The 24,278-nt window shown below is 36.8% G+C and overlaps 1 protein-coding gene across 2 annotated transcripts in view; it reads left to right on the top strand.

Annotated features, from left to right (window-relative positions):
* Positions 1–24,278, top strand: part of LOC102233347 (Down syndrome cell adhesion molecule) — a 138,715-nt gene that overhangs the window by 97,804 nt on the left and 16,633 nt on the right. For both annotated transcript variants that reach the window (XM_005805922.2, XM_023351388.1), the window contains exons 8-23: positions 339–611; positions 2,863–3,141; positions 3,836–3,955; positions 6,211–6,390; positions 17,100–17,296; positions 18,380–18,476; positions 18,741–18,869; positions 18,955–19,122; positions 20,312–20,382; positions 20,608–20,851; positions 21,929–22,075; positions 22,362–22,517; positions 22,605–22,738; positions 22,856–23,009; positions 23,136–23,253; positions 23,337–23,503. In XM_005805922.2, coding sequence (XP_005805979.2) covers positions 339–611; positions 2,863–3,141; positions 3,836–3,955; positions 6,211–6,390; positions 17,100–17,296; positions 18,380–18,476; positions 18,741–18,869; positions 18,955–19,122; positions 20,312–20,382; positions 20,608–20,851; positions 21,929–22,075; positions 22,362–22,517; positions 22,605–22,738; positions 22,856–23,009; positions 23,136–23,253; positions 23,337–23,503 — 2,634 coding nt within the window. The remainder of the gene's footprint in view (positions 1–338; positions 612–2,862; positions 3,142–3,835; positions 3,956–6,210; positions 6,391–17,099; positions 17,297–18,379; positions 18,477–18,740; positions 18,870–18,954; positions 19,123–20,311; positions 20,383–20,607; positions 20,852–21,928; positions 22,076–22,361; positions 22,518–22,604; positions 22,739–22,855; positions 23,010–23,135; positions 23,254–23,336; positions 23,504–24,278) is intronic.

Genomic DNA, 24,278 nt, shown 5'->3' with positions numbered 1-24,278 from the left:
AGAAAAATATGATTAATCACAATTAATTCATGACTTATCAAAGGGGCATGTTGGTAATGGTAGCCTTTTTTTGTTCATTAAATATACCATTTCAAAAACTGAATTTTGTATTTAATCGGATTATTTTTGTCTGATATTAGAGTCTTTTGATGATTTGAGGCATGTGTGACAAAACTGTAAGTAGGACAATTACTTGTTCCCAGTATACTTAGTTATTTTACAAAATAAAATAACAAGGTAGAGCCAATTTATCAGCTAGTTGGATGTGATATTAATACTCCAGTCTCTTTCAGTATTTTTGAACTGAGAACCAATTCTCACTCTCTGTCCATTTGTAGGCCTAGCAAGCATCCGCCCAATGAAAAACATCACAGCGATTGCAGGACGGGATGCCTTTGTTCACTGCCGTGTGATTGGCTACCCTTACTACTCCATAAAGTGGTACAAAAACTCAGTTTTGCTCCCGTTCAATCACCGACAGCGAGCTTTTGAGAATAACGGTACCTTGAAGTTGAGCAACGTGCAGCAGGTGGATGCTGGGGAGTACAACTGCAGGGTGATGGTTCAGCCCAACAAGATGGAAAACCAAAGTGTCCATGTTCAGGTTAGAGGTGAGTCTTTTACAGGTGAAAAGGTTTGCTCAGTTTCATGTTAATGTAGGAGGCTTCAGTGTGATGCTTTTAATAAAGCAAAAGGTTTTAATTCGGCTATTGTATCTCAAATTGCTAATCTCACCTGGAAAAGGTATCATTCAAATTTTTCAAACCCCTTTACGTAATCTGTCAATGCTGCCTTTAAACTTGCATTAAGTGGTTTAAGCAGGTGTTTTTGAGGTCTAATGTGACACAAATATTTTTTATCCTGTTGGATCTAACTTTTCAATACAAACAAAACCTTACCCTTGTTTTTTTCTGTTGCACATACCACCTTGCTGACATATATGAAGCTGAGGAGAGATTTGTTTATTTAGTCTATTTTTTGTTCATATTAGATTCATTTTTTATCTAGTATGTATTAGTTCAAGTGGGATTTATTTGTAAGGTAAACATCAGTAAAAAAAGTCCACTCTAGATTCTACAGTTTTAATGGGACATTTTTATATATTTATCAAGAGGGTATTAACCTAAAGATGTAGCATATTTTAGAAAGCAATTCTGTTTTAAAATTTATTATTTCACATTTGTGCATTAAAGCACTGGTGAGCTTTTAAAATGCTTTGTTTTTAGTCAAAATACAATCAATTGAGTGTAAAGCAAACTATTTCCCTCTTTTTTACTATCTCCTGCTGAGGGGGTTTATTTTATCATCCAAATTGTTTTTGTTTTGAACAATATTGTTGTCATTAAATGGTGGTGGAGGGTCCTACAACATGACCAGAAACAAAATAGTTTGTTTTTGGCCTGTGTTGGTAATAATAGCCTGTTCATTCAGCACAACATTTTGTTAACCCCACTGTATTTCCAACAATTTGAATAAATTGTTAAGGTAGGTATGAGATCATGTGTTTCCATTCACTTGCTTTATTTGATAGAGCTTTATGATGAGCACGTGTCAGTGGTCTTTAACCTTTCTACTCCCAAAAGCAGCAACATGCAATAAACAGACATGATTGAATTTGTAAATTAAAATCTATGGGATAAAATTCCCAGGGGAAGAAGTTGACTTTATTAGGCAAGTACACTCACTGTATCAATGCATATAAAGATGTTTAATTCATTCATGATATTACTGGGCTGAACGACTGATCTCCTCTGAGATCTTACAACTGTAATAGGTAATACTAAAAAGGGCTTCCCCATTATGCCTCCATTAAGGTGCCTTGTTGTCACTATAAAACACTTTCCCGTGGAGCAAAGAAAACCAGGGCAAAAAGAGACTGATAGCATAGGAGAGAGTGATGATATAAAGCAAGCCTTCCCTGTGGTGCTGTAGCGAGCAAGTGCATTTGTTAATTTACTCTGCTCATGCTTAAAATGCGGAAGTGTTTTGGGGGAATCCCTGGAGTCCATTATCTCCACTTTGTTTTGAATTAAATAAGCTGCTAAAGTGCTGAGTATTTCAGTGCTGTTTGAACTCGCTTGGACACAGTAGCTGATGACTTGTGCGATGGTCGGAGATTTCCCAGTGAATACAGAGCAAGCAATTTGAATACATTATTATTATATAACTGTGTGATTCTGCAGCCAGACTCAGTTTCCTGACCCACTCAGCAGTGGAGTCATCTTAGGAATCAGCCTCTACTTTATAAGACTTGAGTATATGCACTGGAATGAGACCATTATGTTTTACATCTACATTAGACTCAATTACTGTATGATGAATGAACAAACAAAATGTATGCATAAACCAGTTGAGTTTTTGAATGTTTAGAGCTTAATGGGGAGAACTGATAAAAAAGAAAATCTAATGTGAAATTATTGAAAATTGTGTCCAGCACATTTTATATATATATATATATATATATATATATATATATATATATATATATATATATATATATATATATATATATATATATATAAAAACAGAATTTATAATTTTTCTTCCACTTAACATTGGTGAATTATGTTGAAGTTTGGTTGTAACATAATAAAAATGTGTGAAGGTTCAATGTTTGTAAGTCCTTTTCAAAGCGTTTTATCTTCTAACGAACATATCCCTTTCTTTAACCTGACTCACTTGCTCCAGACATGGATTTTTTTCACAGACATCAGACTTCACACAGTATTTTACACTGTGTCAAAATGATCCAATTTCAAATAGCCAAAACAATAAATGAGTCGGTTAAGATTATTTCTGCAGCTACAGTAGATCAGCACCTAAAAATGGCATTTGGTGTTTTCTTTTTCCTCTTTTCTACAGTCCCTCCATACATCCAGCCCTTCGAGTTTCAGCGCTTCACTATCGGTCAGCGTGTGTTCATACCTTGCGTGGTCATGTCGGGCGACCGGCCGCTGGATATCACCTGGCAGAAAGATGGACGGCCAATCCCCGCCAGCTTGGGTGTGACGGTCGACAACATCGACTTCACCAGCTCACTGCGAATAAACAACCTGACACCTGACCACAACGGCAACTACACCTGCATCGCCCGAAACGAGGCCGCCGTTGTGGAGCATCAGAGTCAGCTTATTGTTCGAGGTAAGAAAGCAAACCAACTTTATCCTTGGTATGACCCTCAACTGCGTACCTGCAGTCTTTCACTAGAGATTCACCAATGAGTCTTGTATAGTCTATTTCTGAGAGTTTACATTCTGCTGCCAATTGTAGACAATTAGAAATAGTTTTTTTCCTAAGAGTGATAGTTATTTTATATTAGAGCATAAGTTATGTCACATTGCTTTCTTAGTAGGTTTAAAGTTCAAAAGTATTTCAAAGCGCTGTTTTCTACCACATAACGTTCCTATTGTGTACTAAGTTTTCTATCGTTTTCTGACTGAACTTCAAACATGCAAAACATATTGGGTGTCTAACATATATTCTATGAATTTCAAGTTCAATAATATATTTGCAAGCACCCAACTTAGCATACATGTTCAGAGGAAGTAGTTTTCTTTCAAACACATTTCTTCTTCTCTTTGACTTAATTTTTAAATACTTCTGTAATTCTAAAAAACAAAAAATATTTTAATTTTGAGTTTCTGACCAGTCTTTGATCAAATCTGTGCAAACAAAAATAGCATGTGTCTGTGCATTTCTTTGTTTCACTTTCCCCAATGAAAGTATTTTGTTGTAACAAATATTCTAAAAATACACTCTTCCCTATGTTAAAGACATCAAATGTATGGTGCATAATAAAAAACTGTTCTTCGTTTGTGTTTGTGTCTGTGTATAGTTCCACCTCAGTTTGTGGTTCAGCCTGAGAATCAAGATGGGATCTACGGGAAAACTGTGACCCTTAACTGCTCTGCTGAAGGCTATCCGCCACCCACTATTGTTTGGGAACACTCCAAAGGTACATTAAGCACAGATGATTTGAGGGTTCGCAGAGTCTTCACCTTAATCAAGAGAAAATCAGGGAGAGACGCAGGCTGACTGAACAGATGGAGTGGGAAACAGCAGGGCAGCAGGTGCGTTCAGCCACTTGAGCAGTGCAGATGAAGAGGGGGCCCAGATGTTTGCTTCATCATTCATATAACCTGGGATGAAAGAAGGACAACAACAGAGTAGAGTGACTTTGAATAAGTGTGTGTGCGGGGGTGTGCGTGTGTGCGTGTGTGCGTGTATGCCGGCCAGCTTCAATGATCAAAGGAATAAAAGAATCGGATGTGTTTTTCTGTCTTTGATGGGGTCTGTCTGTCTGTCTGTGAATTCATGAGAGGCAGGCGTCAGGCCTTGCTTACTCTGAATCACAGTGAATGGTTAGAGCTGACTGAGTAATTAGTAAAGTAATTTGTAATATTTAAAATAAGATCTGTAGGAAATTATTACAATTTTTTTTGCTTTAGTTGTGTTCTTTGGAATGTCTATCATATTTTCTATAGATTCAATAGTTCAATAATATATTAGCAAACACCCAACGTAACATACATTTTCACTATACATTGTACACCTAAATGAAAGGCATAACTTGGTTTGTATTTCTATATGGGCAGATAAACATGGCAGCAATGCAAATACTGGACTGCGAGAAGTCTTTCCCCCTTATAGATTTCTTTCATATTTCTTCTAAAATGCTTTAGATCTTCAAAGGAGATAAAGTTATCCTGAGTAAATAAGCAAAGCTTTTGACAAATTCAGCCATTTTTATAATATGACAGCAAAAATACGATTATTTAGCAGCACACAAAGCTTTTATTCCCAAATTGATTAAAAGACAACAAAAACAGAAGACTTGTCCATCCAGTCCTACATGTTCAAGCCAGAAAATTTTACCACAATATGAATAAATATGTCTTGACGGCCAGATCTCAACATATTTAGCGAGTTATCTAACACCAGCGTTAAGAACATAACTAAATGAATTTGGAGCATGTGTTCCCCGAGACAAAAAACAATACCAACCTGTTTATGTAATAATACTATTGAAAACAGGCGCTACGGTTTTGTGTTCAAGGACCTGAAATCGAGCTCACAGCGCTTACATAAGCAGAAGGCATGATGCTACTGCTATCAAAGCAACAAACAGTCAGGACAAAGAAAGTTTGTTGTCATTTCTATGTGACTTGCTGCTTACCGCTTTGTTGTGTCCATTGTTTCCATAGACAGAAGGAACTGACCCCTCAACCAGATAGAGATTTTCAGCAACTCCGTCTTAATACTGGCGGAAGTTGCTGAAGCACTTATTGTTGAAGTGCTTCACTCAAACAAAGAGGACTTTCCTCTTTGATGTGGCTACATTTCCAAGAAAAAATACATTTAACCAGGCACTTTGAAAAGGTTCTGATGTTGGGGGACAGTGTGAGGAATTGTGTGTTAATACAGCCAACAACATTTTGACTTTGGCAGTTTTGGACTTCGACTAGAAAATCATTGTAAGAAATAAAAATGGCAGATTTGCAAAACTGGTAAGCGGAAGTCCTTGATATCATTCGTCAGTTTTTCAGCAAATACTGTGATGCAAATAGAAAACACTGAACTGATTGAAAAATTTTACCCAGTCAGAATATAAGTACATCTATGCAGCACCAGAAGAGACTAAATTCAACATTTCTGCACTCATAGAGACTTCAAGTACACAACAGAATGTGTTTTAGGGCTAAAAATATGTATTCTGATATGATATTTTGCAAGGTTATCAGCCATCACTTTATGAGCTTCAGCTCAAATGCAGTAAGGTTATGACAATGATCAAAGCACAATAGGAATTCAACCTCTGGAAAATTGAGGTTTTGGAGTGGCCTATGTCTGAACTTACATCCAATTAACATGCGTGACCTTAGATTGTGTGTTTCTGCTCAGAAAATCATTGATGTTGCTGGATGAAACAACTCTTTATTGGGCTAGAAATTCCTCCACACAGAAGACACATCGGTAGTTTTGGCAAACGCTTGATTGCAGCTGTTGCTACCAAACATGGCACAGCCAGTTATTAGGTGGTTTGGATTCCCCTAATAATTTGAATCATTATTTGAAAATAGCTTTTTTAGTTTAGTTTGTCTGATGATGTAAAACTTTTAAATGTAACAGAAAATCTGTAAGATATGTTCTATGTATGGTATGAGCTACACAAATCTTCTTTCCCTAAAAAAAATTTTCTTCTTGCATCAGGTGCCGGCGTCCCCCAGTTTCAGCCCATCCTTCTGAACAGCGGCTCTCGAATCCAGCTGCTGAGCAACGGCTCGCTGCTTATCAAACATGTTCTGGAGGACGACAGTGGCTTCTACCTGTGTAAGGTCAGCAACGACGTCGGAGCTGATGTCAGCAAGTCCATGTACCTCACCGTCAAAAGTAAGAACTTGTGTTTAATGATGAGCTGTAGTTTCTGTTTGTTTTTTTCATGGTAATCATCACACCTCCATTGGCAAAATTAGATTATGTGGTATAGTTTGAGTAAGCCTAGTTAAACTGTATTGGAGTTCATAGATCATTGGATAACAACAAGGAAGAACAAACTAATTCTGCTCTACTACTTTGGACTGTAAGGGGTAGACTTGGGAATTAAGATTTAAAATACTAGTTTAACTGATTGAAGTTCATCTTTTACTCATGATCTTGAAGAAAGGGGTTTTAGATAATATAATCTCTTTTTCCTTTCAAAATAAGGAAAAAGAGATGATTATAGTTCAGAACCAGCTTTGGCACCAGAATATCATGGCGGGAGACAAAAAGAGTGCCCTATGCCCTATTTTAGTTTTTGCCTAATTTTAGGATTTTTTGGACATTTTGAAGGAATAATGAGCTTTATGTTGGTTAAGTGTAAAATCTGAGGAGTTCGTGTGTTTTGCAATTGTTATCAACGAGTATAAAGTTTAATACATATTTTAAATGCTCAGAATCAGTTGGATTCTGATGCCATGTAGTAAAAAATAAACTTGATAATGATCACCACTTTTAAGCATATTAGTAGAAAAAGAAAAAAATAATCTAAGACTCAAATTCAGGGTTTTGAAAAACTGTCAATTTTACAATGGCAAGCGCAGCAATTCCTTCTTCAGTAGTTTATGTGATAAAAATCACAGACTCCACTTAGCAGCAGCATGTCCCCCCCGGTCCTCCCTGCAGCGCCAGGAGTGGCTCCACATTTTCATGGTGCTTAGATGTGAGGAGAGCTTATTTCACTTACAGTCATCAAACTGGAGTATGAGCCTCCCTGCTGATGGGCAGTCCTGTCTCTGTTTTATCTTCCTCTCTGTCTCCTTCTCCCCTCATCCGTCTGATATATGGAAACGCGTACGTTTTACTAATCATCACCACAATAGAGGAGATTTTATCTGTTTAAGAAATGGGTTTCGGTCTGACCCGGTGCATGGTCACTCTGAAAGAAGAGAATATGTTTGGAACTTTCCTCGTGGGTAAATCTGCATTTTTATATCAGTAATATCCGTTGACATGCTGTAGATGCTTATGTGTCACTGTGATTATGTCTCCCAGTGTTCAAGGCTGGGAAGCTGTCAGCACTGCAGAAGCCCACTCAGAAACAAACATACTGTGTTTTCATAGGTCAGTTTTCTGACTGTGGCATCCAGTTGCTATGCAGCAAGCTGACCTATGGCTGTGCTAACCTTACTTATCTACTTTCTACCACACACAGAGAAAGAAAGCTGCTGTGTACTCGACTTGTAGTTGCATATCAAGCTTAAATTATACACACAAAATGGATGTAAGGTCATAAAGACCTGCAACTGAAAAATCATGCTTATTAAATAAGTATACTTTATATGTTTAACAGTAGGATTACAAAAAGCAGCTGTAATGTCACATAGCCCTGATATTCTTGGCACATGGTTGGTTTTTATAGACCAACCTGATGTGCTTTTCTGCTACTGTAAGAAAAGCACATCAATTTTTTTCATGAGTTTATTCATACTGGTGTTGTTTGCCTCCTGCTGGTGAATGCACATGCAGTTTACACGCATGTAAGGAGGGTGGATATGACGATATGTTTTTCTCACTCTGCTCCATTGCCTTGAAACAGTATCTCTGTTGCGAAAATGTGTCTATCTCTGCGTTTATATAGGTTTATTTGTTATGAGGGGCAACAGAAAGTGCTGTTAAGGTTTTTTGTATTTCAACAGTGTTGTAATCTCTGAACAAAACCTTTAGCAGGGATCTAGTTAAAGTTTTATGGTCCACTCAAATAACTTTTTCTTACAACAAGGCTTCAGAATACACTGTATATATATATTCACAGATTTTCAACATTAAGTACAGTAAGATTTAATCAATAAAAATAAGCATTAAAAGAAAAGGTTGTTGTAGAATTTTAAATATTGCATACAATATAATATATGATTAAATAAAAAATCTGTTTTAAGGTAAAACTTCTCTGATCTTAGTGCTGTTTATGTTATCTATGCATCATTAAACAGAAATAAGATTTAAGTGCACTTTGCTGCAGCTGCTTGCTTCAGTTTCTATGCTTTTTGGGGCATGGATAGGTTAAGCTGCATATTGTATAATTAAAGTAATATGGATTGTGTTCATTTAGAATCATTATGGTTCCTGTTAAAAAATACAATTTTGTCTTCCTCTTACTTTTATTAAATTCTGTTGCTTGCTCATGTGGAGATGATACTACGTGTCATTTACTAATAATTTAGTTTTACATTAATTGTGTTTACAGATGCAAAGCTAAAATTGTCCTTTAATCACACATAAAAGTACATTATCAAATTTCATCAAATGTTGCAATTTATGCCCCGCATTTAGACTTGAATAATACTTTTTTTTTTGCAATATTACGTCTTTTATGAGTTAGTTTAGCTCAGATGAAGCCTTATTTTCTTGCTGCCCTGAGATAATACTCTACGTGCTATTCTAACGCTGCTGTTATTGGTGTCTGTAGTCATTACATGCTGGCTCAGCCACACTCTTTTCACTCATCAGCAGATCACATTTCACATTTCAATTCCCAAAATGTACTTAAGTATTCAAGATGCTTTCAATAAAGGAGTACTTACTCACATGAGCGGTTTGAAAAGTGGAGACCATTACTGTATTTTTTTTTTTTTCATGTGTGTCCTTTCCAACAGTGTAGCACTCAGAATTGAGTGCCCAGGAGAAACCCGACACATTTACCTTCACAACAGTACAACAAAGATTTATACTGCTCTGGAAAAAATTAACAGATCACTTAAAATTATCAGTTTATCTGATTTTACTTTTTATAGGTATATCTTTGAGTAAAATGAACATTGTTCTTTTATTGTATGAACTACTGATAACATGTCTCTGAAATTCCAAGCAAAGATGTAATATGTATTTGCAGAAAATGAGAAATGGCCAATATGGCAAAAAAAAAAAAAAAAGATTCAGTGCTTTCAGTTTTCAAATAATGCAAAGAGAACAAGTTTATATAAATTTATAAACAACAATACTAATGTTTTGACTCAGGAAGAGTTCAAAAATCAATATTTGGTGGAACAACCACGAGGTTTAATTTTTTCCACTGTTTTATATATGTGTGTTTATTTCAAATGCAATTTGCAGAGATGGACAAAACTGAAAAGACAAAGAGGGAAATAAGAATAGAGGCGAGAGAAAACCCTCTTGAAGTCTGTTTCTACTCCTGCAGAAAGAGAGAAAAGGATAAATAGCCGTGAAATTGCAGGGACAAAACAACATATGGATATGTAACATAAACAACATCACTAAAAAGCACATGGTACTATTTAATACAAGATGTATTACTGTATTCCTGGTCACCAACACTATCATGGCTGTTTTTCTGTTTTCATGTTTAAACAAACATTCCTTGCATGGACATATTTTAGTCTTTATACTCACTGAGGGTGTTTTTTTATTGAGGATATTGGTGTATCCATGCGTGGTGCAATCTGTGTATTCTGGCTCCATGCAGTGTGTGCAGTTGTGTATGCCAGCATGAGACGATTGAACTCTTGAGTGCATTTCTGCCTCATTTAAATCAGTCAATACCTCAATTAGAAGCTGCCATGGGGCTCAAGGGAAGAGTAGTCTGCATGTTTCCCTGCTTTATTTGCACTCTGTCTTTCTCTGTTTATACACCACCATCTGGTACAGAAAGATTCAAAAGGTAAAACAACACATTGCTTGCTTTGTTTGAGGAAAAAGTTTAAAAGTTTGTTTTTAATGGTGATATTCATATATAAAGGAAAATTTTGGATTGATGTGCTGACAATATTCAAAATTAGCAGATTTTGAATAATTGCAACATTTCTCAAAGTCAGTAAGCATTACTTTAATGTAAATTTCTTTCTTTAAACTGTAATCTGATATAGATAATCATTGCTAACTGAAGTTGTTTTAGGTCATACTTGAATCTTTATTATAAATATTTCTGCAATTATCTGTTGGAATAATAATTAACAAAAAACATCAGTGTGATTTTTTCCAAAAATAATTACAAATTTTCTACTATGGGACCTATAAGGAGTCAAGTTGAGTATTGGTAGATTTGTGAATATTATGTCCTTCATACCTTCACAACAGAATGTGTGAAGTAAAAGAAAAAATACAGTTTGAAAAGCCTAAATTATTGTTATAATTATAATTTTTCCTGTGTACTACAGTCAATCAATCACATGTTTATTTGTACATAACGTTTCAGCAACAAAGTGCTTTGCATCATAAAAATATACAAATACAAAGTCACAAAAATCATCATACAGTCACCAATGGAGAAACCAATAACAAACCATATTTACTAAATTAGAATATGAGTCCTGATGGGGCTCATTTGTCAGATTAAAAGTTCAACCTTTAACCAGTCTGTAGCATACTTTTCAGTAAGCCCTCATTTCTGAATTATTATTTTTTGATCTGATGTATATTTAGCTATTGAATGTTGTTTTAGCTGTAAGCAAAGAATTGTCATAATTAACAAAAATAACATCACCCTGTGTTTAATTAAGCTATAAAATTTGTTTTACTTAGTTAAATAAACTGAACTGAGTTAAATAAGTGAACTTTCCAATAATATTCTACTTTATGAAAAATGACTGCATAGTTTCTTTAGGCCAGTGAAACACTTTCTAATTTTTGATCGTTGCCTTATTTTTCTCATACTTTTGGGAAGGTGAAGAAGTTTGTATAATTTTCATTAACGTTTTTATATCTAATTTAGCTATTAAATTCATTTTTATTGGAAGACAAAAAGAAGTGTAAGAAACCATGTGTAAAACTGATCAAACTACTATTATAGCCATTTGTGAAAACAAAAATCAGAAGTGAAAAATGTACTTGCTCCAGAGATCTATAGAACTAATTGTGTTATAAAATTGATGTTTTTGTAGATAATTGATGTTTTTTGGTAAAGTAAATGTTTCAAGCGTTATTCTTTTATTGTGTTACAGAAAAAATGGCAATGTCTGACACTATGAGGTGACTGCGCGGTCATAGGAGATGAACACCCAAACTCATCCCCAATTACTGTTCCGGCCTGATCCCTCCATACCTCTCTGCACTTCCGTCTCATTTTTACCTCTTCTCCGTTCCCTTTTTTTCTTGTCTTCCTACTCACACTTTTTTCTCTTCCCATCTGCTTTTTTTTATTATCAGAGCCCTGTATTACTGCTGCATTTTAAAACATACACATCAACGGAGCAATTACAGACTATGAAAACATTTAGCCTGGGGCAAAATGAGTGCTGCCTGGTAGATGCAGGGAGATTAGATGAGAAGATGAAAAAGCCTCACCTTAGCGTGAGGCACTGAAGCACAACTAAGATCAGTAAAGATCAGATAACATGTTATATGTGATTCATCCACACTTGCACAAACATATTGATACAAGGTCAAAGAGAGACTGAAATGTCTCTTATTGCACAGATAAATTAATATAGTCACACTGTAGTGTAGGCAGCAAAACATTGAAAATTTTCATTGGTGCTATTTTTAAAATTGCTCAAATGAGCAAACATGATCTTCACTGATGCAAACTCGCTTTGCCAAGGTCTGAGATTTGGATGGGGAAATAAGTTCCCATTAAGGAGCAATAACATTAGAGAAGGGGCAGAGGAAACTACAGTTATAGGACTCACTTAAAATTCATAGTTGCTATGCAAAATAAATCAACAGCTTTCTCGGCGGGGGCAGTGAGTAAGGCAATGATGGTGTGGGGATTGAGGGAGAGGGCGGGGCTGGATAGGAATAAGAAATGAGGTTTAAACATAGGCAGTCCCAAGTCTGACACACAAAACAAAAACCACACTAACATACAAGTACCTCACATGTAAATATAAACATATGAAAGCAGCACAACTCTTTGATTTAGTTCTTTTTCTGCTTCTAGCATGGAAAGGTAGCGTGTGGAAACAAAGGCAGATCTGTGTGATTGTTTGTGTGGGTGGATGTTGTGCGTAGGATGTGTGCTTGTGTGTGTGCAACATGTGCTTCCAAATTGTTGATCTGAGTTTAGCATACAAAGTAGAGACCAACTGTTACATTTTACTGTTATCAATAACTTCTTTGTGTGCAGGCACCGGTCCATCCATTGTGATCAAATCTAGTCAACTTTGTGTGGTGCTTGCATGTTTTCCGCCTCAATGAGTTGTTTTTCTTCAAGGACACTATTCTTCTTTGAGAGTCCAAAAACATATTTGTTAGGTTAATTGCAAACTCTAAGCTACACCTGGGTATTAGTCTTGTATCTCTCAATGTTTCCTCATTGATGGAAGGGTGACCCGTAGGTTGTCATATGGTTGGGTGGTTCCAGGAAATCAAAAGTAGTGCAAAATAATCTGTATGTGGCAAAAAACCCTAAAAATACTGCAAAACAATAATGGAAGACATGATATGTTTACATACTGCTCAGTCTGACATTGTCCTTAAATCTCCAAATACACTAATTCTCTTTTGAGTTTTTACAAATGGTGGGTTGGATTCTTGTAGAGTTGCTCTTGTGAGGCAACCAGTGACTGTCTGTCTTCAGATGCTGCGTTTCCAACCTGATTCTGCACACTTCACACTTACAGCCCCAAAAAAGTAGGTCTTAAAAAAATGCTGGGACAATGTAACCATTATTATCGGAAAACCCTTATAAACGAGTACAGTCAACCTAACTTCTCCATTAAAATTAACAGTTTAAAAAGAAAAACCAACACTTTACAGTGTCTAATTAGAGTTGAATTTAGATAATACAATTATTTTTGACCAACGCTTTGGTCAAAATGTGAAGAATAAAAAAAACCTAGCACTAGCTTTTGCTAGTCACTTATCTGGTAAAATGCTAATGTTAGCTTAAGTCATCCAACTTTCTTATTTTGTGTGAACTACGGTCATAAAGAAAACCTACTAAAGTTAACATTATTGTACAGCATAATTTTACCACTCAATCATTTCTCATTTCCTCCTGTGGAAGAGGTTCAGTGAAGTCTGATCAGGGTGTTGCCAAGTCCAAAATGGCTGCTGGAGAAAAACAATGAGGCTCATTCTGTCCTCCTTCTTATCATAACAAACTGTCAAATGGAGTCAGTGATTAGCTAAAGCTATCCAGCTTCAGTCCAAACATCATATGTGAATTAAAGAACTAACCTAGTATCTTTTTTGTGTGTAAATATGGGATAAAATACAATCTTTAAATTATCAGAAGTCTTTTGAAATTGTGTTTACTGTAGCATCACTAAAATAATCCACAGCATTTATTTGGCCAAATGAAAGATGTTACGTCAGGCAAACAAATTCAGAATACATTCTTTTCTAATTTTTTGAAACTATGCAACCTTACACTTCACTGCAGCTCATGTGTAGAGTCAAAATAAATGCAGCTTGATCCATGAAACTCCTGGACAGCATGTGTCTTCGACAGTGTGAGCATGTCTCTACTTCTATTTTACTTTTTTTACTTGCATGCATTCTTTCTTTATCATTGCATACAGATGCACAGCACAGAGCAGCCCAGGAAGTCTTTGTTTGTCATTGTGTGTTTCTGAATGCGAAAGTATCTGCTTGTCTCCGTGCGTGCATGTCCGTGTTTGTGCTTGTGAGAGACAACGGCACGGCCAGCGGACTAGTCTGCTGTGTACGAATAATCAAAGTGGTCTCTCTCATCATTAAATCATGGCTGTCCTGGTGGGAGCCTAAGGAGGGAGATAGAGGGAGTGAGTGAGGGATCATAGTTAACGCTGCAGGGGTACATGCTCTCTCCCTCTTCTCCATCGTGTACCGAGGCTGAGATGTGTCATGAGCACAAGTCTTTTCTGCTCCCTTTGCTCGCCCACTTAGCTCCCCCAGACACAGCCACTCACACACACACACACACACACCCCTGCTCGTGCATATGCACACATAGTGAAACACTCCTGCTCACTGATATGTTATTCAGGAGTGTACAGACATTTACACTGACTCAGACACACAAACTGCATCTTTTCTAGGAAGCAAAGACCTCTAACCAGTGCTGCACAAGGATCTGCCACATGTAGCTGACATTACTGTTCTGTTCAGTGACACAGTGTTCCCTACATCACACTGGCTCCCCAGATATCATAAACATTAAATGAATATCATAATAATATGTTCAAGTTATAGCAATCAAGTGTCAGACTGTCTTCTACAAATATATGTAAAGGTGAACAATGAGTTTGGCTGGAGCCTTTTTTTTAAATAGATGAGCCATGATTTTTCATTACGTGTAACTTGGCAAAGGAATACATAGTTTTCCTAAACCTAGAAGACCCAAAGTCTAATTGAGCATTTCAGGATTTTTAAAAAAAATTTTCATTGAGCTTGATAAAAAAAAAACTGCAAATTCCCAATAACTGTGAAGCTTTCTTTTTTGAAAAATCTCTAATAAAGAAAAAACTAATTACTTCTCATAGCACAAACACTAAATAAGTTTCATACATTTTCTGTGCAGAAGCTTTTGCACATCAAACCAACAAAAAAAATATTATTTGTGTCATAACCAATGACTTACAACTGTTTTACTGAGCTAATCTCCAATGATTTGGGAACAAAATGAGGAACATTTTAATTTATGAAGACCAAGACAAAATAATTAGACTCAGTTTCAGGTGAATAGCTGGGAAGTGAAAAGTAAATGATTAATGGTTTTAAATTCAAGTGTGACATGCATTTATACTCTGAAATCTCTACATAAAACTCGATGCAACCGATACCTTCATAGGTTATTCACTTATAAAGGAACTCCACTTGTGTGTAATGTATTTAAAAAAGGACAAATCCAGCTTTTCTGTGAAGGCTTCATTAGCAAGCAGGGATATTATGAAGACAAACAGCAGAGAAGTGAAGAATAATGTTGTGGAGAAGTTTGGAGGAGAGGTAGGCTTATTGTCTGGTCAGGTAGTTTATTAATCTGAGAAACAGATTAATATGGTAACTCTGGAGGAACTGCAGAGATCCGCAGCTCAGGTGGGAGAATATTTTGACTGGGCAACTTATTAGTCATGCGCTCAACTAATCTGAGCTTTACTTAAGACTAGGAAGAAGATTTGTAAGCAGCTTAGCATTAAGCATGTAAGAGACGCAGCAACAGTGGGGGGAAGAAGGTGGTCCGGTCAAAAACAACAATCTGACATAATGCAAAATGTTGTGTGGCTAAAAAACAAAACAAAGACAAAACTGCACATCACTCTGAAAGCATCCTTCACAACATAAAACATAGTGGTGGCAGTACCATGCTCCTGGGATCATTTTCTTCAGCAGAGACAGGAAAACTGATCCCAGTTAGATGGAAGATGGATGGAGCTCATTACAAAATAATCCTGGAAGAGAACCTGTGTTGTGGTGGCAGAAGACTTGACACTGAGATGGAGGTTCGTCTTCCAGCAGGAAAACTATCCTAAACACAGAGTCAGATCAAAGCATGATTACTGTATGTTAGAACGACCTAGTCAAAGTACTTAGATATTGCTGTTGATAGATGCTCCTTGTCCAAGTTTGAGCTTCTTTATAATGCAGAATTTGTAAAAAGAAAAATAAATAAATAAAATCAGTGTTTAGATGTGAAAGCTGGAAGAAATACAGCAAACACTTAGCACAGCAAAATGTTCTAAAGTGAACTGACACAGAAATGCAAGAAAGAATCGAATCATTCCTCTTAATGATTTACTGCAAAGAGCTAGATCTTAAAAATAGTTGTGATATTCAAAGTTAATTACGACTAGTGACAGACATATTACTTATACATGTGCTGATGATGTAAGTCAAAGTTGTTATGATGAAAAAAAGAAAGTATTTTAATGGATCAAATGTTTTGAATGCTATATTGTTTTACATATTCTTTGTGAACAGATGGATGTCTGAGTGATCACATTTGTTGGCTATAATTTGACAAGAGAAGAAGAAAAGATGAAGAAAGTAAATCTTTTATATTCATCAATCTCCACAAGGACATAAAACACAAATCCAATTCAGTATTTAAGAATTAAAAAAAACCTGAAAGCATCATTCAACAGTCTGTGTTATGATCAGAAGTCAGCTTCAAAAAGAAAAAAAAAAGATGAAGTAAGAAGAATGCATGTGTTTCAGTGTTTAGTGATTTCAAACTGAAAGAAGGTGAAACGTTCACAGCATACGTTCATGTCACTGATCGACACACACACTCACACACTGACTAGATCTGCTGCTAATGAGCTCGGTGTGTGGTTACGGCATAGAGCCAGACTGGCTCCACTCTCAGACTGATGGGAGTTCACACAGTAGTCGAATCTTTTTTTCCCATCCCTCTGCCTCATCTTCAGAAAAGCAGCGTGTTACCGTTTGCTGTCGTTATCAAAGCAGTCGCAGGTTCACCTTAAGGGCTCCTTTTCAATCTCTCAGCATTGGGGAAGACAGGCAGACTCAAACATGACTTCATGATGGTCCCTGGAGTGTTTTAATGGTTGTCACGATTATCTCAGAGAAAGTGAAGCCGTGGATTTTTTTCTGCACAAAGCAAGATGTAAATGTTAAGCGTTTCACACAGATTTATCTCATTTCTTTTATTTTGTGTAGTAGGTCACTTATGTTATTCGCCACTTCTTTCTAATTTTATTTCATCACCTTCTGCTCCCCAGTACCAGCCATGATCACCTCCTACCCGAACACCACTCTGGCCACACAAGGCGAGGAGAAGAAGATGAGCTGCACCGCTCACGGGGAGAAACCCATCATGGTGCGCTGGGAGAAAGAGGAGCGAATCATCAACCCCGAGACCAGCCGATACGTGGTTACTGTCAAGGAGGTGGCTGACGAAGTCATCTCAACACTGGTGGTGAGCAATCAGTGTGACTGTGAAACTGAATGTGAGGGGAGTGATGTTGCTCTAAGAGGAAAAGAAGAAGAGTTGGGTTGGAGTTGAAAAAACTCTGCACTGTGAAAAAGTATTTGACCTCCCACAGAGTTCTTCTCATATTACTTTTTTGTCTGACTCAAAAGTTTAAAATCTTTCAGTAAATTTAATGCCAAAGACTTGTAAATGCAAAAAAATGTCTTCAAATGATAATTTCTTTAATTAAGGGGACAAAATGTGAAAAGGTCAAACAACGGCCTGCACCACCATTTGGTGCTTATTGGTGCCAATAAGCTTATGTGATACCTGGTAAAGAGTTTTTGCTCTCTGCTGATACATTTTGGTTCTCTTTTGTTCACTGAAGCCAAATTAGAGTGTTTTCAAGTATGAACAGCCTGTTTATGTTTGTGCCACACCATGTCAATCAGATTCCTATCTGGACTCCAAAATCTTTTCTTCTTTTGACCCAGTTAGAGGCAGACTTGTTGCTGAAGCCTGTATAAAGTCACAAACTGATGTCCTGGAATAATATTTCAAGATTTTTTTTATAGAGCATGGTGTCATCAGTTAGGGCAAATGCTCAATGCCTTATTACAGCACAACAAGAGCAGACCATGTTACACTGTCAAAATGAAGACTTTTTAATTTTTTTTGCTGTTTTATATCAAAAAGTGTAAAATTATCTTTTCACATATAGTTTGGCAGTTTTTTGTTTTGATAAATAAAAAACATCTTCTGGTAAATGCTTCTTGTATTTACTATAATTTAATTTGTTTAATGATCTGAAAACTTTGAGTGACAAAAAAGCCAAAAGGAGAAGAAACCTGTAAACAGGTGGGAGCGCAATGTGTAATATTTTAGTTCAGCACATATTTGTTTAGAAAATATTAGTTTAAATTCTCCTTTTTAGTTTTTAAATGAGGATTTTTGCTTCATTCCTGTACAAAAGTAAAGTGCAGGGAAACGTCTTACCTGATTGAGTGACTAGAATAGTTTATATTTAGAAGTGGTAGTCGAACTGTTCCTTTTTGAAAGTCCAGCAGAGTGTACTGCATATTTCTGTAGATCATGCCAACTGTTCGTGAGGACTCAGGGTTCTTCTCCTGTCATGCCATCAACTCCTTCGGTGAGGACAGAGGCATCATACAGCTGACAGTGCAAGGTAAGATTTTGACTCCTTTAAGCTCATGAAGGTTGTTTTTAGGAGATGTAGAATAAAACCTTTTCTCATAGTAGAAAGGATTTCTCTTATTATTTCTTATTAAAGTTTAAGCCATACTTACTGGTATTTATATGATCTCACTGGTAATATTACAACAAATGAATCCATTAGTTTTGTCTTTCTTCTGTGCCTGTCTGCTTGCGGATATCTGCTTACATCTTCCTGTTTCTCTCTAAGCATACTGCTTTGTTTAAATTTCCTCAGAACCACCTGATCCTCCAGAGGTGGAGATCCGGGAGGTGAAAGATCGAACCATAGCTCTCCGCTGGACCATGGGGTTTGATGGCAACAGTCCTATCACAGGATATGATATTGAGTGCAAGAATAAATCAGGTACAAACAGAAAAGAAGGAGATTAAAAAGAAAACTACACTAAAGTTAACCGTATGTTCACAATTTCCCATTTTGTTTCTTCCAGCTTCTTGGTTGTCAGCCCAGGTAACCAAAGATGTGTCACCACAGCTTAACCAAGCCACTATTATAGACCTCCATCCTTCCTCCACCTACAACATCCGCATGGTTGCCAAAAACATTATTGGCAACAGCAACCCCAGCAACGAACTCACCATCACTACTGATGAAGCAGGTTAGTTAGCATTGACTAAATATCCTACATACTGTATATGACTGCCAACTCTGACATTTCTGAAAACCAGAGATGATCAACTACATAAACCAAGCAAAAAAAAAATAATCTAAATATTTTATTTATGACACTGTGGAGATAAAAAAAAATAGCATAATTTACCATAAACCTGATCTAGAGTCAAAATACCTTCCTGTAGTTTATTAAACACAGGGAGTCATTACAGACTCCACTACCAGTCTGGGAGAGGGACTCGAGTTATGGGAGGTTTGATGGTCGTACTGCATTATCCAACAAAGCAGGAAACACTCCTTAAGTTACACAGAAACTGGTGATACACACTCACAGGTAAAAAGACATAAACACATGTGGTTGCATGAAAGGAGTCACATGAGCAATGATAAACAACATAACTCATTAAAATACATTTAAATAGACATTTACTTACATAAGTTATCAGTGTGTTAGTGGTCATTTCAAAATATGCTCCTGTGATAAAGTAGATATTACATCTAAAATAGGGTTAAAATAAACACTTATTTCAATGGAGAAAATTGTTCTGCATCTTGCAAAAGAAACTGTATTTATGTAAATTATTACATTGAAGACAAGCAAAAGTAAATCAAACTATTTGTTACTGGAGAAAGTTAATATGTATAATTATATGTTTTTAAGTTTTGGTTATTGGCCAAAATTGGTTCCGGTTTTGACAGCTTTTAGATGGATGCTTAGTAAGACAATTTCCCAAGGAATTATGATCCTACTAAAAATAATAACTGCATAGCTGTTGAGCCTATAATTCCATAAAATGAGAAAAATACTCATTCACTACTGCCTTTAGTTAGTCCTGTAAGTGTTCACTTATCCTCAATTGCTTATAATGGTTCCTCCTGGGCATTATGGCGTGCTGCAATGGCACATTTGGTCTAATTAATAACTGAACTGTAGTTATAAAGAGCTTTTATTATCATTTTGTCTCATTATTTAAATGGTAAATCGAAGATGTTGGAATTAAAAAAAATCTTTACTGATTTGTGGAGAAATCTTTAATGTTTATCACAGAGTGAGACCTTGAAGGGAGCGATTCTTAGCTCAAGAACGCCATCTAGTGGGGAAAATGTGTTTTAGTTGTCTTTCCTGTTTTCTGTGCAGAGTTGTGGTAATGGTAAATAATGTGCATCATTCACAGCTCCTGACGGGCCTCCACAAGATGTCACTCTGGAGCCCACGTCCCCACAGAGCATCAAAGTGTCTTGGAAGGTACGCTCATAAATTAATGTCTCATTTTGTCAGCTAGAGTTTGGCTTGTAATGGTTATATTTGGATATATTGACTATGTGAGAATGATAGAACATACTAAATATTTTTTATTGCAGTTATTTTCCACTATCTGACAATGAAAACAGGGGGGGGGGTTAAAAAACATGATCAGATGTGATGCTCACCTGTCTGTGCTTCCTCACCTCATGTCTTCCACACCCACAGCCTCCCCAGAAGCATCTGCAGAACGGTGTGATTCGCGGCTACCAGGTGGGCTACAGGGAGTACAGTCCTGGTGGGAGTCACCAGTTTACTATTATCAGCGTGGATTCGACAGGAGACACCACAGAGAGCATCGTGTTGGACAACCTGAAGAAGTTCACTCAGTACAGTGTGGTGGTCCAGGCTGCAAACAGAGCTGGAACAGGACCATCTTCACAGCAGGTGGTAACCAAGACCCTGGAGGATGGTGAGCTGGGGATGAGGAGGTCCTAAAATGTTATTGTTCCTGGGGAAAATATTCATGCTCTTTAAGCATTTTCACATTTTGCCACACGGCAACTAAAAGATGCATTTCTTTAGGATTTTAGGTTATTGCTCAAGAAAAGTTGATTTTTTTGTGGCATGGAAAGAAAAGGACAAAAATGTTTTAGTTATTTTACAAATACAATCTATTACATCTATCACATAAACTCCTAAAAAACAAATTTAACGTGAATGTGTGAAAATCAAATTGTCACTGTAGACACTGTTTTTAAATCTAATGTAAGAAATCTCATTCATGACTATTGCATGCTGAGTTTATACAGCATAGATTGTTGTGTAAGGCCTCCATCTACTGGACACTTTTTGAACAGAAGTGCAGCTTTCACAATTTTAGTTTTCTGTCTGTTACTCTCCTGTCTCACATGTCAAATGTCATTAGTTTTACATAAAGTATTGCTGCCTGTGTGCTACATTGAAATCAAACCAAGTGAAGAATGTATGCCATGACTAATCAAATCAGAAATGTAAAACATAAATTGAGACTGAGCCTTTGAAATAAATTGCAGCAAAAACACAGTAAACTTAAAAGATATGTGCTCTTAAATTGTGTAGAAGCATGCAGTTTACCAACAATAAAGGAATTATTTTAAAGTATTATAAGGTAGGAAACTGTTGGTTAGAAAGAGAAAGCTGTGTGATTTTTTATTTTTCAATTTTGCTTTATCTGATCAAATGCAAGCAGCAGTTTGGATATATTGGCTAATTTAATGATCAAATAACTAAGATCACACAGACCTCTAAGAATTGCTCAGAACCAAGATGACTAAATCTACTTTTTTTTCAACTATTGTTAACAACTCCTTGTCTTAGATGCCTATTGTAAAAAAATTTCACATTTATAACCTCAACTCCTCAAATTGTATTTTTAATCTGTAGTTATTTATTTAACTTATTTTTTAATCAGATTCCATCCAGCGTCTAAAACTGTCTCTTCAGAAGTACTTGATCAAACATTCAGAAACTTTATTAGACCTAAACTCTGCTCTTTTATCCTCCATAGTGCCGTCTCGATCTCCTGAAAACGTCTTGGCAGTGGCCAAGTCTCCAGAGGTGATTTCCCTGTCCTGGATGTCTCTGCCCAGAGAATCTCTCAATGGGAACCTGCAGGGCTACAGAGTAATCTACTGGGCCAACCTGCCTGATGGAGGTACCGATGATCACACTTCTGTCTGTCTGTCCAGTCTGTTGCAGCATTTGCTTAACTTCTGAGGGAAAGGACATAAAAGCAATTAGGGAAGATAACAAGTGACATTACATGCCAGCTTCATCTTGATGCTTACAACAATATATGTTCAGTTTGTTCCTGGAATAAACCAGCTCTGTGGCTTAAGTAAAACAAACCAGTCAAAGCTGTTTTATTTTAATTGCTACTAATTCCCTGAAGCAGCAGCAGATCCACACCTTAAGGTATCAAATCTCCTTGTCTGTGTCAGAATTGGGTGAAATTAGGAATGTGACAACCGATCAGCCGTCTCTGGAGCTGAATGGTTTGGAGAAGTACACCAACTACAGCATCCAGGTCTTAGCCTTCACTAACGCCGGAGACGGAGTCCGCAGTGAACAGATTTATGTTCGAACCAAAGAGGATGGTAAGAGGAAAAGAACATTTTCTGAAACCTATCTTAATTTGTTTACTGTTGGGGAGTTAATTATTAAATGTCTGTGTTTTTCCCTAGTTCCTGGTCCACCAGCAGGAGTGAAGGCTGCGGCTAACAGCAGCTCGGCTGTGTTTGTCTCCTGGCTGCCTCCACTTAAACTTAATGGCATCATCAGAAAATACATTGTCTTCTGCTCTAACCTGCATCCCATGGTATTAGCATTTTTATACGATGAGATTTGTCCAAGACAATAATGGCAAATTTCCAAATTGCTAAATATTGCTGCAGCCTTGTTTTACATTATCCTTTATCCTCTCTTGGGTTTACAGGTGATGAGTGAGTTTGAGGCTTCTCCCGATAAATATTTTTACATGATCCCAAATTTGGTTCGAAACAGACAGTACAGCGTCTGGGTGGTGGCAGTGACTGCTGCAGGGCATGGCAACAACAGTGAGAAGATCACAGTAGAGCCTCTGGCTAAAGGTACTTGATTCTCTACTGATTTTGCTAATAATATGTGTCGGATAAAGACCGACTGAATGATTTCCACTGAATTGTGTTTGATTTGAGGGATTTTTGTGAGTATCTTTTTGCTTCCGTTGTTCTCAGCTCCAGCTAGGATTCTGACGTTTAATGGCACAGTCACCACCCCCTGGATGAAGGACATTGTTTTACCTTGCAAAGCTGTCGGGGACCCTCCTCCCACCATCAAGTGGCTCAAGGGAAAGTAAGCCAGGAGCCTTCATGTGTCACATTACAGCCACAGTCTAAGCTATTCCTGGAGTGTTGAATTTTCCTATTTATTTCCAGCACAAATGGGACACCTACACCTGTTATTGTGGATGGTCGCCGTAGCGTCCAGGGGAATGGGAGCTTCATTATCCGCACAGTGAAAGCAGAGGACTCTGGGAACTACAGCTGTGTGGCCAGTAACAACTGGGGGTCAGATGAGATCACACTGAACCTGCAGGTCCAAGGCAAGTGGTTAAACATGCCTTGGTAAAAATTAAATGATTAAGTTTAACATTTCCATCTACAAAGCAATCTAAAGATCCCATTTTATAAATGACTGGATTTACATGTCTTACATACCATTATTATCTTATAATAATGGTTATATAAAGATTGCAGATGTGATTAATATTTTTCAGATATTGCACAATAACCGGTTGTAAAGTAAATTCTGAAATTCTATAAAAATGTTTGGGATGTCCTTATTATAATCAAAATAGTTTAAGAAAGTATATGCAAACACTGGGAAAAACAGAGCTATGTTTATGTAATGCAGTGGTTCCCAAAGATTTATTTTTTTCATACTGTTTCCCGCAGCCCCCGCCTCCTGCAATGGCACAGCCCCATCCACCCCCAGGGGGCGCGCCCCACACTTTGGGAACCACTGATGTAATGCAGAAATATTTCCATAAAGAAAATAAAGTCAGACAAAGATCTAAATAAATTAAGTTTAAATAAAACACGTGGATACACTTACACTGGAGTAAAACATAGAAGAAAGATGAACAAAACAAGAGGTGGAAAGAGTACTGAAAGCTGTACTCAAGAAGCCATCATAAAATTACTCAACTAAGAGTAATAAAGTATTTTGTAAAAAATTACTCAAGTACTGAGTAACTAATCATTATATGTCATTTGAAATGAAACGATGTCATTAGGCAGTCAAAAATGTGTAATTCAAACATACCAGTTGAACCTTTTGTTGTATGATTTTACTTTTATACAAATGTGTTTTTGCTG

Source organism: Xiphophorus maculatus, chromosome 18, assembly GCF_002775205.1.
Source record: "Xiphophorus maculatus strain JP 163 A chromosome 18, X_maculatus-5.0-male, whole genome shotgun sequence".
Classification (NCBI taxonomy): Eukaryota; Metazoa; Chordata; class Actinopteri; order Cyprinodontiformes; family Poeciliidae; genus Xiphophorus; species Xiphophorus maculatus.
This window is presented reverse-complemented; position numbering and strand designations above follow the sequence as displayed.